We start from the raw sequence: 14,946 nt of genomic DNA, 5'->3' as shown, positions 1-14,946 counted from the left end.
ATAAGTTATTTATGCGAACCAATAACACCATCGGATCCGTGGCGCAATGGTAGCGCGTCTGACTCCAGATCAGAAGGTTGCGTGTTCGATTCACGTCGGGTTCAATTCCTAAAATTAAAAATCCCCAGGTGAATTACCTTTTTGCCCCGCCCCCGAAATTTATTTACTTTCCCCTTTCTTTTTTTTTTCCGGCGAATTTCAGTACACAGATCCTTTTTGATAATGCAATTCCGGAATTCATCGTTTCATTTCAGAAGAAGCAAGTTGTGGGTTATTATTATTTTAAATATTAAGTCCAAATTTGAATGATTGGTTTGAAATTAATGGTTGGAAAAGAAAAAAAAAAGCTTTGATGAATTAAACGGCAAAATGATGGGGGAATTTCAGCTTGTTTAATGCATGCTCTCACATTTCTTGGAGTTCAATTATATTCCTCCCCCATTATCTCAAAGATTCCATTTTGTAATTCTTAATTTCCAAATATTCAATATGACTTTACTCGATTATACAAGATATTTATTAAAATATTAAAGTTCTATTCCAAAAAAAAATATATAAATTAACTCGACGCATGTAGCGCTTACCAAAAGAGAACTATGATGAAGTTTGAACTTATTTTTTTATAGTCCAATTTCGTGAAATTCAAAATTTTCGCGTGGCTAGAAAAGCAGAAGTAGAGTAGGGTGCAAATTTGCATCAAATCCCACCAAAATGGTAACCATGAAAACCTTTAATTTCATAAGAATATTGATATTGAAAGATAGTGCGCATGTCCAATATCCATCCCACTTCCAATGGTCAAATCATTCACAGTATGCAATCTCATAAAGATCAAACGATTGGGATTGATAGAGGAAAAGGCATTTCCCAATGCAAACCTCAAGGAGGAGATACTTGGAAAAAGAAAGTCATATTGTCTCTTAATGCAATAAGATTCAACATCTTATCAAAGATTTATAGAAATATATACAATTAATAATGAGAGAAAGTAGTGCAATTTACAAGGAGTTTTTGTCTATTTATGATGAAATTTTATTATGTTAAGTTTGATTTGCGGTGGAAGGAAAGAAACTGCGGTGGTTGTTGGGAATGACAAATATTAAAACCTTTTGTTGTCCCACGTCGGAAGAACAACCTTTGGGAAGTTGGTTTATAAGCATTGACTCAGTATTGAGTTTATAAACTTGGTGTGAGGCAAGCCAAGACCAAGGTCCACACGTACGCCGTCGTCGGGCTCGGGCTTGATTTTCCTTTCGGGACAAGTTTCTTCTAAAGAGGTCGTGCCGATTTTGCGAAAAGTCATGAGTTCGAATTTTCAATCATAACTAAAAGAATATGATTACAAAACTTGGAAAAAAAACACCTTAGCTTAAAACTATGCCAAGGTTCAATACATTTAATTTGTCCCACCACTGTTTGGATATGGCCCAAAATTTCTTCTATCATCTTTCACTTCAACCACTCCCCAAAAAGATCACAATTTCTCTCATGGGAAACACCTCTCCTTTATGTGAAATTATAGAGTGGTGTGTCAGATTGAAGTAAAAAGATAATTAAAGTGGTTCCAAACAGCTGAAGTATCTACGATACATCCTCTTTCTTCCATTTGATCAACAGTAATTGACACCTCTATTTGATCAAGAGATATTGAGTTCGAATCCTCCACCCCATTTGTTGTACTAAAAAAAAGTCCACCACCTATAAGAGTATTTCATTGCATTCTACCCATATAAACCTTCCAATGACCTCACGATTCATGTTTATCAGTTGAACTTATAAGAAAAACAGATATGCTCGTAAGCTCATCATACCTCTTTGAGAGACATGTTTTTTATTAAAATCAAGAAACTATAATACACATACGGATTGTATTTGGTTAACTTGTCATTTTGATTTGATACTTTCTTTTTCAAAATCTAGGCTATTTTACACAAAATAGAATCTAGGCTATTTTACACAAAATAGAACCATTTTCTAGACCCTATAGAGTGAAAAGAAAAAGAAAAAGAAAAAGAATTTGGACAAATTTTTTTTTTTTGAGGGAGAAAAGTGGTGTGTAGAAAGTCAACTTTCATCTAAAGCACTTGTATGTCCAGCTTGCTTTGTTGGAGGGTAGAATTGACATTGGACATCACAGCTTGATCACCAACCCTATTATTCACCTCCATGGTCTCCTCAGCTTTGTAAGTTGAATGAACACCATACACAACATAGAACAAAGTTATGAAACAAGACCAAATTGCAAACCTTTGAAAGGATAGCATCCTCAATGTGGTCATGAGGAAGACATTGAGGAATATCGATATCGCCGCGGGCCACGGCATGAATGGCACCGACCACTCCTCTGGCGTGTGGTGGCTCGGCACTTTGTAGTGGAAGAAGGCGATGATGGAGATTGTCGATCCACCGAAGAACAAAAGACCCCACAGTTGTTGGTTAAGCTTCCACGATAGAGAGAAACCGATGGCCGAACATGAAAGGAGGAGGAGGAACAGGAGAATGCGAGACGGAGGATGTTTGCTTACCATAACGTATCGACGATAGATGGTTGCATTTGCCACTAGGTAGAAGACCATGAGTGTCCCAATTGAGATCATTTCAATCACTATGTAAAGCTCAGTGAAGAGTGCAATTGAGGCTGTGCAAAGACCTATACATTAGGAAATTAAGAAGAGATTTGCATTAGAAATTTCATATAGAAACTTGGTTTCTTTTATATTACCCCTTTTTCTTTTCTTGCAAAAAGGTCTAAAGAAGGCCCATTTTTGACATAGTTGAGTGAAAATAGCATGAGACCGAACGAATGACTAACACAAGAATTGTAAGTTTAAACTACCTACTAAATTAAGAAAAGTTAAAAAATTAAGTTGATGGATTAAGGTATTTAATATTATTTAATCTTTTATACATATTCGTAAGAAGGAGTCATTGAAATAGGTTCGAAATTAAATATATTCAAAAGATTAACTTTCGTTTCATGATCAGCTTCCATGTTTGGATCTAATCATGATATTAGAATATAGAAAGTCTTTGGGTTCAAATATTTCTTGCAATATTACATCTTTCTTATTTCATGTTTACAGTCAATGCATTTGATTTCAAGCCTTTGAGTGTAGTATGATCTATAAAAATGTTAAAATAAAAATAGGCTTAATTCTTAAGTAATGTTGACATTTAGAACAACCTAAATGATCACCACTTCTACCGGAAGTTCACAGACGTACTATTAGCATGAAACAAGGAGATCATCTGATTTTAGACTCAACATTTTCTAACCTTAAATTCGCCATGCTGAAATCACTACTAAACTCAAAATCTCAGGCCACCTGACTACCACAAACTACACTATACTATACCTTTTGTGTACGACTTATATACATAGAAAAACGATTTCTTTTGGAGGGGTACCAACAAAATAAAAAAAGTTTAGAGAAAGGGGCTTACCCAAGAATAGTGTTGCATTCAAAGGTGTGCCTGTTGAAGGATGGACCTTGGCTAGCCAAGAAGGAACCAACCTAGCCCTCCCAATTGCACAAAGGTACCTTGCTTGTCCCAACATAGCAACAAGAAGAGAGGCCACAATCCCTAAGCTTGCTCCACCCCCTATTACATTGCTTGCCCACTTCCAACCAATCCTTTGAAAAGCTATTGAAAATGATGCCTTTTCTGATATCTGTTCACAAATTTTTTTTAAAAAATAGTTATAATAATTAACAATGACCCAATTGGAGGAAGAACACTAGCTATTTTTCCTAGTCACATCCCATTAGGAATTCTTGGGATTGTTTCTATAATGATTACTAGTTGATGCAGCAACTTTTTGTAGAACTCAATACATTTTGATTAGTGGCTTTGGTTGAGTCTAAGAATATATGAGTTACAAATTAATGAAAGACTAGTTTGAGCCTGATTTTCAAAACTATTAGTCCAACCTATGGATTTTTGTATTGTTTTAAGATAACTAATTTGTTTTTGTTGTTTGAACTATCTCGATGGAGTGAGAGTTAAGGTTATATATTGTGTTTTTAAAACCATTCCTCAAAAGTTTATAATTCTAGATAAACATAGACTATCCTTAAAAACAAATAAAGTTGATTTTTTACCTAACATTTTTTCCCCAATTTTTCTAGAACAAATAACTACTTTTTTTTTTTTTAAAGTTGATTTTTTTCTTCTTTTCCTTGAGAACACTTTTTGCTTTCTACCGTTCTTTTATAAGTCATCCAACCACAATTCTTACAAAAGCACATCATACGATCCAGTTCCAACACAATTTAAGTACACGTTTTTCACTGAAACCCGTCATCTATTTGAAAACTCCGACCGAAAAAACTATTTTGAAAACAATCTCCGAAGGATCGAAGAAGTAGTAGTAGTGTTTGAATTCACCTGATTGTAAGGGAGCATGAGAGAGAGGGAGAGGGCCATGAGGCAATAGAGAGCAGAAGTGATGATAACAGAACCAAGTATGCCAATTGGAAGACTGTGTTTAGGGTTTTGGATTTCTTCAGCAAGAGTTGAGGCTGAGTCATAGCCTATGTAGCTGAAGTAAACAATGGCTGCACCATCCAAAACACCTTTCACTCCAAAAGGAGCCAACCCACCAGGCTTTACCAAATTCTTTGCACTTCCTTTGTACATCCCACACCCAATTATAAACCCAAAGAATATCACATGGAAAACTGTCATTATTAGGTTTAGCATTGAGCTCTCCTTTGTACTGCAAATACACACATACATCAATTAAAACGTAACTCAATCCGAGCATAATTTAGTAAATAAGTTACCTGTTAGATATCCTATAAAGTAGGATTAAGTTTTCTCTGACTCATAAGCTTAAACTGTTAGGTTGATTGGTGATTTAATCATGTTTAAAATGATATTGGAGTAGAAAGGTCCTCCGTTAGTGTTTGAACTATATCGTCATTTCTTTCCTATTTAATAATTTAATCATGCCAAATAATTTTATTGAACTTTGTGCAAATTCTAAGCCCACAAGTGAGGGAGAGTGTTAGACGTTCATTGATAGCTTAATCATGTTTAAAACTATCAATTATCTCTTTTAGGTTGAAGTTCAATCCTCTGCCCTACATTTATTGTCAAGAAAAAACCCTGTCTTTTTTATAACTATTTTGTTTTTGAAAATGATTATTTCCACTTTATTGGGCCTTGTGCGAACTTCTAAGCCCACACGTGAAGGGAGAATGTTAGAGGTTCCTTTGTAATTTAATAATGTTTAAAACTATCAATTACCTTCTTTTAGGTCGAAGTTTCAATCCTCTGCCCAATATTTGTTGTCAAGAAAAGCCTTTTTTTTAGCTATTTTATTTTTGAAAATTAAGCTTATAAACACTACTTCAAGCCAAATTTTAAAAAATTGATTTCAATATATGAAATGTGTTTAAAAAAAAAAGGTTAAAAAACATACAAAGAAAAATGGTGAGGAAACGAATATAGTTTTTTAAAACAAAAAAATTTAAAACGTAATTGTTATCCGACATAGAAGTCAATTTATACAAAATCTAAAAGCCCTATCTATACTATCTCACACAACTTTTTCCATATTAGTTCCCATAATTGATTTGTCATCCAAAAGAAATGATGAAACCCTCTTTTGAATATGGTTAGCAAGGGGGAAAAAACCAACAAATTGAGGTGGGAATTATTGGCTCAAAAACTTCTCTTTTGACCACTAAATTTGTTGAATTGGAGAATTATTATTCATTCTTCTAATTCTTTTCCTCTCCAACTAAATAGTGAAGCTAAGTTTTTTGCCAATTTGAAAATTAACCATACATATGATGATGATTTGATTTGGTCATTTAAAAAGCTACAATTTTATGCTAAATTTAGAGAGAGAGAGAGACCTGTGGCAAAGAAAGAGAGTGAGAAGAAGAATGAGAGCCACAGCTGGGAAATCCAACATATTATAACCCTTCAACAACCCATGGACTTCCACTCTCCATGCATTTGGTTCACTTTCTCCAAATGCTACACACAAATATTCTGTAAAACTTCTTGCCACTGCAGCGTTTGACAACACATATTCCATTATAATGTTTGCTCCAGCAAAATATCCCACAAACTCTCCTGTCCCCAAAAATATCTCAATCTCGTCAATCCATAATCGGTTAAATCATCATTAAACTCAAAAACTTAAACCCAGTAAGAAATTATCAGTATTAATCGGCTGTTATTGAACTCAAAAGTTTAAATTAATGGATTAGATGTTAGGGTAATTCTCATTACCAAAAGTGAGTCTTAAGTAGCTGAAGGCACCGCCGGCGGCGGAGACATGGACGGAGAACTCAGTGTAACAAAGGGAAGAGAGGAGAGCGGACACTCCGGCGATGATATAGGAAAGGAAGACGGCGGGGCCGGTGACATGGAGGGCGACGGGGCCGGTGGTGACGAAGACGCCAACGCCGAGCATTCCTCCGACGCCGAGGGCGACTAAATCGAACCACTTGAGCTTCCTTTTCATGTCAGCTCCTGATCTTTGGCGGACTTGGTTGAGTTCTTGGTCGGGAGTCCACGTGGCTAGCATTCTCTTCCTCAGCCGGTGGGGGGTTTGGGCCAGTGAGTGGAGGTAGCGGCGGAGGAAGGCGGCGGCCGCGGCCATGGCGGTGGGAGTTTGATGAAGAAGGATGAAGGGAATGGAGGGGAAGAGGGGGCTTTTTAAATATGGGTTTGGGGAGAGGATCTTGGACTTGGTAGATTAATATTATGTAAAATTATGGAAAGTTATTCTCTTTACTTTAGTATTTTTCTAATGCTATATTGTTGAAATTTGGTGTTTAAGTAATAAATTGTTGAATGCATTTTGTTAGTTTATTCTTTATTTTCTGATTTTCAGATTTCCAATTTGAACATAGACATGTATTATTATTATTTTTTTTAGGTATGAGGTTTCATCCTCGTATCTCTAAATTGTCATAAAAAAGAAAATAATGATTTTAATATGTGGAAAATATAATAACATAGTATAATGGTTTATTAAAAGAAAAAGTTATCAAGTTGCTTGAGTTTTTTTTCCCTTTTTTTTTTTAATCCAGAATTGATAGTTTTTTAGTATTTTACCCTCTATAATTTGAGGTAACGCACCCACACTTAGACTCGTGAGATATATAAAATATTTTTGGTATTAAGTTCACTAAAAAATTTGAATAGAATATCTTACATTAGGTGATACATAAACCTCATATCCTTGTCAATGGGACCGCAATCCATTTGGGAGCCAATGACTTGAATTTTTAGCTTTTCTAACATTTATTAAAAGTCCACATTTGATTATTATTGTGTAAAATTAATGATCTAGATATGCTATAGGGATGGTGGAGGATGTTAAATCAGTCCATTTTAATAAATTTGAATGAGACTTTTATACCAAATTAAACGAAAGTTAAAAACAATGATTTTCTTTTTTGGGAATTCAACAACACGTAGAGATGATCAGAATTCGAACCTTTGACTTTAACTAGTTCAACAACTATTGTGTCGTGATTGAAGACGACATCGTTAGCACCGTTTTTTTTTTAGCCTATGATCATATTTGCTACAAATATATATAACTCATCAAAATGATTCACATATGAAAGCACAAATGGTGGTGTCCAACATGTGGTTTTGAGAAGAGAATATCTGTCCTCATAAACATATATTATCAAACAGTTCTCCACCATGTGAAAAAACCCAAATGGAAACACAAAATCAAAAGGGAAAGGGCAAAAAGGGGAGAAGTGGGGCATTCAGCATTACAACTGTTTCAATAGCAACCATATATAAGGTAAATATATATGAATTTTTGTGTTGAGGAATCAAAGCCCTATTTATATTCTCAAGCCCCTTAACAAGTAACTTATTATTTTTATTTTTAATAAATATGTTTTGCTTTAACAAAGCCTGGATGCTTGCTTATGTCTTTTTCAAAAGCCTTTTTTCTTTTCTTAAAGACACATATGTATACATGTAGAAGAGAGAGAATATGCATTACACTGAAGAAGGAAAATTTTTGTGTTAAGGATAACAGTAACCATCGAACAACAATACAGAGGTTTGAATACAAGATCTCCCACTCTGATCATACCGTGTTAAGGATGAATAAACCACCACTCAATCAAAAAACTTAAACTGATGGATTCTCAACAGTGTCTTTCCTGATGAGACTTTGTTTGCACTCTTTACAATCCCAACATTTTGACCCGATAAGTCCTCTAGAATTCTCACCCTCTTCCATAGTTTTAGTGGCAAAATTAAAGCTCATTTCCAAAATGGCTTTCCTTTTTCCTTTTTATTTTTTTTCTCTCTTCCATGTTCCATGCCTTGGTTTCTATACATATAAAACTCCACAAAAGAACCTCTCTTTTGCGTACTCTTCTCTTGAAGTTCTCAAAAGCTTTACATGCGTGCCCTTGTGGAGGGAGGGAGGGAGATCGCTTTTATGCAAAATTGCTACCATTTATCGTACATTTGATTGGTGCATTTTTTATAATACTAACATGTAGGGATATGAGTGTGTTTCGAACTCACAACCTCTTAATTGGAGATACGTGCCAATTATCAATGAACGATGCTCACTTTGATACATTTAATCGGTGATTAGACTTTGTTCGATAATGTTTTTATTTTAACTTTTAAAATTTTAAAAAATTGCTTAATTTATTAACATTTCAATACATTTTCTAGTTTACCCTCAAAATTTTATTTTGAAATCTCCAGAGCTCTATTTTGGTAACCAGTGTCTTCTAATTTTAAAAATCATGCTTTATTTCTCATGATCTACTGGTATGTTTTTCATATTCCTTAGAAACATCTTTAAATTTTTAGCCAAATTTCAAAAATAAAACAAGTTCTTAAACATTATTTTCTTGACAAAGAAACACATATAGGTGTGGAAACGTAGTGTTTTCTAGGCTTGAAAAGTGAAACAAGGAAACGTAAGTATATGTAGTTTCCATTATTAACTTAATTTTAAATAACCAAAAAAAAAAACCCCATTATCAGCCACATATTTTAATTGTCCAACTTTTTAACATACTTCCAAAAGACGAATTTATATATATAAAAGAAGAGCTCCAAATAAATGATGGCACACAGTCTCGATCAATTGTACCCATTAAAATCCTAATAAAATTCAGATACCAAAAAAAAAAAAAGAAGAAAAAAAAGAAAAAATAAAAACACTTTTCCACTCAGACAATCCAAACACAGGCACCAAATAAGAACAAGAAAATAATGTCTGAAAATAAAACATATATATGGTCGGTCTCTGTTCCACTGTCACTGTTGTTTTGGTTGTTGTTGTTCTCTTAAAAAAAAAAATTCTTTTTTTTATTATTATTTTTTATTTTTGATTTTCCTTTGAAAACATGATGGGTTTTGGGTGCCATCAGAATAGAAGCTTGATAGTTAAAAAATTCCCTCTGTGTTTACTTTTATTTTTTATTTTTATTTTTAGTGCAAATAAGAAAAGAAGTTGTGGGTTAAAAAAAAAAAACCTGCTGTATCCAAGAATCAAATAAGCTGTCAGATGCAATTTATTGGTTAAAATTACTTGTAAAAGCATCTCGAATCTCATCACTGTTCATTTTGGTCGTGGGTTTATTTCTTTATATTATTTATTTTTTGAGAGGTCAACATTACTCATTTAGAAATTAGGAGGCAATATTCTTATTTTTAGTTTTAAACTTTTACAAAAATTTATTTGATAATTATTTAGTTGACAAAAAAAAAAAAATTTTTGATTTTTAGAAATGAAACTAAGAGTATTTTAACGAACAATTATAAAAGATGCATTCATCTTGCTTAAAAGAAAAAGATAACAATTCATCTTACTTAAAAGAAAAAGATAATAAATTGAGTATTGTCGATCAAAGTTAAAAAATTAACTTTTCACATTTTTATCATAATGTTTTCGTCTAATTACAAGTAAATGTAAATCCATATAACCTTTAGTTTTTTTTTTCTTTTCTTTATATTTTTCAACTTATTTTTCCCTTTTTCCTAATTAAAAGTTAATGTGGTGAGTGAAACATAATATAATATATGATATATGTACATATACTTGTGAGAATATGCTTTGGGTAGTGGATTTGATATATATCTAACATATGATGACTAGAATGTTTCTCTCAAGCCTATCCATATATTGATTTTCTTTGGATTAATTTGGAGTTAATTAATAAAAAATTCCATTTGATTAGTTCTTAAAACAAAATAATACTAACTAGGATTACTTTTTGAAATCCTAATCCATAGAAATAGAATATGAAAGGAATTTGGCTGCCATAGTTGAAAGTTACTATAGAAAAGTTGACTAACTTCTGTAAAATAGAGACAGTTAATTATATATAGTATTCTAATTAATTATAATACATAACACCATAGTTATTTTTTTTAAATGTATGTATTTTTGTTTTGTGCATTCTTAGGTTCAAATCCTATACAAACATTTTCTCTTCGTCTTGTTAATCAATTTTTTTTAGTACAAGATGTGGGGTGGGGATCGAACTCACAACCTCTTGGTTGGAGACCTATGCCAATTATCGTTGAGTTATGTTCGTTTTGGCTCGATAATAAAAATTAATATCCTATCCCACATGGCATAATATCTTAACACTTTTATGTCTCAAGGTTGATTTCATGAATTTAAATCTTGTCATAAGTTACAATGTAGGTCTTGAGAATGAAGATTAATATCCAACCAATGTAACATGCCATTCAAACTCAGAGCTAATTGATCATCCCTAAAATGAATCGTGAAAAAGTTGCATTACTTTTAACAAATTAAGTTCGAATTGTTGGTTGACACGAATAAAGTTGAAGAAAACCTCTGAAATCATTTTAATATAGTTAAATTCAAAACTTTTGGAGAATACATGTTTGCCTCACAATTTTAATATTGCAGTAAAGAATATGTTATAGAAACTCGAGTTTGAATAAAATCTTTGTTTAGCTCGTCTTTAAGATTGGTAAAAGTTAGTACGCTGTACAAAAGGTACAAAAAGTACATCTCACACACGATGTGTATTGATGTAACATTAGTTTATCATGTGAGTCGAATAGATCCAACATATGAAAATACAGACTTGACTTCTTAACTTCAAATTACACTAGTTTAATCGTCTTTTCTGCTCGTATCAGAGAATTCCCTTTTCTTAATTATTAAGACAAGTATGGTAAAAATTTGAAAAAAACAAAACATTAAAATTGAAAGTGATGAGTGTGTGGATGAATTAAAGCACTCAAGAATGTGTAGTGAGTGATATTGAGTGGGTATTTTTATTTTTATTTATATGTGTAGATGCTATACTATGCTATTAACCCCACGCTTTCAAAGACAAATCATGACCTATGTTCCATGTGAGAGGGTGAGGGTGAAGGTGAGGTGAGTATTTATACATCAAAAAGGAAAAGAAAAAAAACTTTTTTTTTCATGGTTTAACCTAAAAAGAAATAATGGAGTGGTCGAAAGGCAAAAGACACAAAAAAGGAAAAAAAAAACATCATGTCGAGATTTTATGTTTCGTTTTGCAGAGAATAAATATGCTCTACGCTTTATCCAATATTCTCGTATATAAGTTTCATCCCCTAATTTTCCTCTTTTTCGTATGATGAAGAGATTCCATATCTATGTTTTTGTTAAAAAGTTTTAAATATAATCCTAATCTATTGACTTTAGGTTTTTGGATCATATGATATAGTTTAATTTATAATGGTATCGTGAGACTTTGATAGTATTTATCAAGTAATCCTCTTATCGAACAAATTACTAGTGAGTCTCCTAGATCAAAATAGTCATCAATTTGTGCTATATTCTCGAGTACATTGGTTTTAACTAGACTAACTCTTCTTTTCTTGGGAGTACACCATGTGTCTGGGATCAATATGATTATATCATCGAAGTTTACCACCTTTGTTCATCACTCGAGACAATGAACTCTCGACATGTTTCAACAATAGTATAATATTGTGCACTTTCAACATAAACCCTCATGCTGGCTTTGGTTTTGGTTTCACTTAAAAGGTCTCGTAGTGATGGAGAGGTTGCTTTTTAGTTATATACTTATGATCTTCCATTTATCCAGTCAATGCAGGACTTTATTTAAATTCCCAATGTATTGGGAATGAAAATTCTCTCTCGTTGACATCGATAATTCATTTGTTAGGATTTGTGAATTAAATTAATATTCGAGCCTAGATGTGAAAGATCTCGAGCAGGGACCGTCCTATTTGTGAGAAAAGTCTTTTGTAGTAGGTGCATTATATATGCGTAATTTGGCTCGAGTAATATATTTTTTTTCATTAGAAAAAGAAATTAACCCTCTAGAGAAACTAATTATAACAAGGTGAAGAGAAAAGACAGTCTTGTGATCTAATTAAATAAATATTGATGTTCTGGTTTGAGAAATAGAAGTTAAATAAATAAGGAACACAATAAAAAACATAAGGAACACTTGCTCACTTGGAATGAAATAATAATCCCACCAAAATATTAATTAATTTGTTGATTAAAAACCTACACCTTCAGTAATAAAACCAAATCACACTTTTTTTTTGGCAACACTTGGAAAAATTTATTAAAATATCTTATATATATATATATATATATATATATATATATTTTGATATGCAGCCAAATAATATGAAATTCCAAATTTAAGGAATAAAAGAAATGTTTTTTAGTGGGAATTTGATCAATTTTACTTGAATCAGAAGAAATATTGAATTTTGGTGGAGATCGTCCAGAATTGAACTCCTAACCTTTAAGAAAAGAGTAAGAAATCTTAATCCCAGAAGTATGTTTGGATGTTGGCAGAAATAAAACCGAAGTTTTAAGATACCGAAAGAAAATAAATTCTTAATAACTATTGTGGCTAAACATGGTCCCATTAATTTACTTGTCCAATTCGCACTATAAATCTTTAGAAAATTAATTAACCAATTTTAATCATTATGCCATTCCTCCATCATTTTTAATCTAATAATTTATATATGAATGTCAAATGTGTACTGATTCAAAATAGAGTGAAAAAATTGGTAAATACTATTAAGTCCCAAAGTCGGTATAGTATAATTAACCTATTGAAAAAATAGGAGGTTCGAATCTTTAATTCCACGTGTTGTTATTATTGATCGTGTACTAAAAAAATTAATAGATTAAAGTTGAAGAAACACATTAATTAACGAGAGATATGTCTGTCTATCATCTCAATATAAAATCCGTAAAAAATAAAAAATATACAATATGACTGGTTAGTAGCATTAAAACACTTGTTCTTCCATCCAATTCAATTAGTACACACAACTCAACAAGTGACTATTAGAATTAGTTGATGAGGAAACTTCAATGATTTAGATATAAAATTTTCTTCTTAGAAATACCCAATGTTTAATTAAAACCATTAAATCTATCCATCTAAGTAAGTTAATAGATTATACTATACATATATTTACACTTTGAAAGAAAACTAGTGACAACAACTAATCTAAAAGTCGCTAATAAAAGTTTATCTAAAAGTCGCTAATAAAAGTTTAATTAACTCAGCAGTAATTAACATCTATCTTTGATCAAGATGTCATAAGTTTGAATTCCCTATTATATAAAAAAAAAGAAAATTAATCTAAAAGGCCTAGACTCAAAGGTTACTACTTAATGGGCTAAAAAGAAGCAAAATTAAAGCATTTTTATTAAGAAACATGTCGAGGGGTTGCATTAATTATATATTATTTAGAATCTTGAAGGTGTTATATAAATCACAGAGTGTGGGCATATTGATCATGGGCAGAGAATAACAAAAAAGGGGTTTGATTTTGATTGGTGGGTTGAGTTTAGCACTCTCAAGGGGTGGGAAAAAAACTTTATATTTATATTATATTATATAATCTCTTTTTTTTTTAATTTTTTTTTCTTTTCCAATTTTTCTAACCTCTCTCCTCCACAATGTGTGAATATGTTTGAGGCCATTATGATGCAGTAAATTTGCATTGTGTATTATTTGTGTGTTTTTTATATTTTGTTTCTACTTTTTATTTCAATGAAAAGGGGTATATGTATCATAGATGTGATGTTCAACAAGGATTTGATTTAATATGTTAGAAAATCAAAGGTCTAGAAAAATGAAGAAATTAAAGATGTGGATAATTTGTTTATTTTGTAATAATATATTATTACTAGGTTGGAGATTATGTCATTTTGTTTTGTCTAATAATGTTCATGTTTTTTTATTTTTGAGATAGAAAACAATAGGTTTTTGGTGTTTTTTTTTTCCTCAGCGTAAGAGGGAAATGGAGACGAATTTGGTAATGATTTTCAACAGTCATGGGTTGGCTCATTGGTTTAAGGGGACTAGTAAATCAAAATGATTTGGTAACGATTTTCTTGTATAGGTTTAACTTGTTTTGTTTTTCATTTTCTTTTATTTTAGTACAACAATATGTGGGCAGGGAATCAAACCACAACTCAATAAAATATTTAAAGAATTAGAAATTCAAAATTGTTAATGATATTAAGTGTGACATCCGAGTAGGGAAGAGAAGTACATGAATGAACCGATACTACATTCGAATGAGAGGGATCCTGAGATCATGGAAGAATGATCAAGAAAGACTTAAAAGAATTGATAGTCACTGCAGTAACAATGTGCACCTCCTTTTTCGGTAACTCAATCATAAGAACTCCAAAGTTAAGCGTACTTGACTTGGAGCAATCTTCGGCTAAGTGATCTTTTAGTTGCTTTACTAGGAAGCAGGTGAGTAATGACAATTGAAAGGACTCGTGTTGGTCTTCTAAGTAGCTAAGAATTAGAAGGTGGCGCAGCGGCAATTAGAGCCATAAAAAAAAAAGGAATTGCATTATTTTCTTTTACAAGTGACAAAAACAAGAATTGTAATTTTAGTTTTACAAATGATCTATTATTCTTAAAATAATCAAAGTTATTCTTCATA

At 32.0% G+C, this 14,946-nt stretch overlaps 1 protein-coding gene and 1 non-coding gene across 2 annotated transcripts; one reads left to right on the top strand and one right to left on the bottom strand.

Annotated features, from left to right (window-relative positions):
* Nucleotides 1-32: 32 nt before the first annotated feature.
* Nucleotides 33-104, top strand: TRNAW-CCA (transfer RNA tryptophan (anticodon CCA)). Its single transcript has one exon. It is a non-coding gene; the product is annotated as a tRNA-Trp (tRNA).
* A 1,687-nt stretch (nucleotides 105-1,791) lies between these two features.
* Nucleotides 1,792-6,673, bottom strand: LOC111024699 (cationic amino acid transporter 6, chloroplastic). Its single transcript, XM_022302452.2, has 5 exons — nucleotides 6,250-6,673; nucleotides 5,868-6,090; nucleotides 4,390-4,720; nucleotides 3,445-3,673; nucleotides 1,792-2,650 (listed from the first exon to the last, which is right to left on the bottom strand). Exons 1-5 carry the CDS (start codon nucleotides 6,620-6,622, stop codon nucleotides 2,076-2,078), a joined length of 1,731 nt encoding a protein of 576 aa, XP_022158144.1. The 5' UTR covers nucleotides 6,623-6,673; the 3' UTR covers nucleotides 1,792-2,075.
* Between the last annotated feature and the right edge of the window lie 8,273 nt (nucleotides 6,674-14,946).

This window comes from Momordica charantia (assembly GCF_013281855.1).
Source record: "Momordica charantia cultivar OHB3-1 chromosome 6 unlocalized genomic scaffold, Mcharantia_2.0 BLBB01000006.1, whole genome shotgun sequence".
NCBI classification, from domain to species: Eukaryota; Viridiplantae; Streptophyta; class Magnoliopsida; order Cucurbitales; family Cucurbitaceae; genus Momordica; species Momordica charantia.
This window is presented reverse-complemented; position numbering and strand designations above follow the sequence as displayed.

What these genes read in the sequence shown, in the direction of transcription:
- LOC111024699 (XM_022302452.2), bottom strand. Translation starts at nt 6,622, where the DNA reads ATGGCCGCGGCCGCCGCCTTCCTCCGCCGCTACCTCCACTCACTGGCC. An exon ending in CTACTTAAGACTCACTTTTG is followed by an intron (nt 6,091 to 6,249) that starts GTAATGAGAATT and finishes TTTTGGGGACAG; the next exon opens with GAGAGTTTGTGGGATATTTT. An exon ending in TCATGCTCCCTTACAATCAG is followed by an intron (nt 3,674 to 4,389) that starts GTGAATTCAAAC and finishes ATTTGTGAACAG; the next exon opens with ATATCAGAAAAGGCATCATT.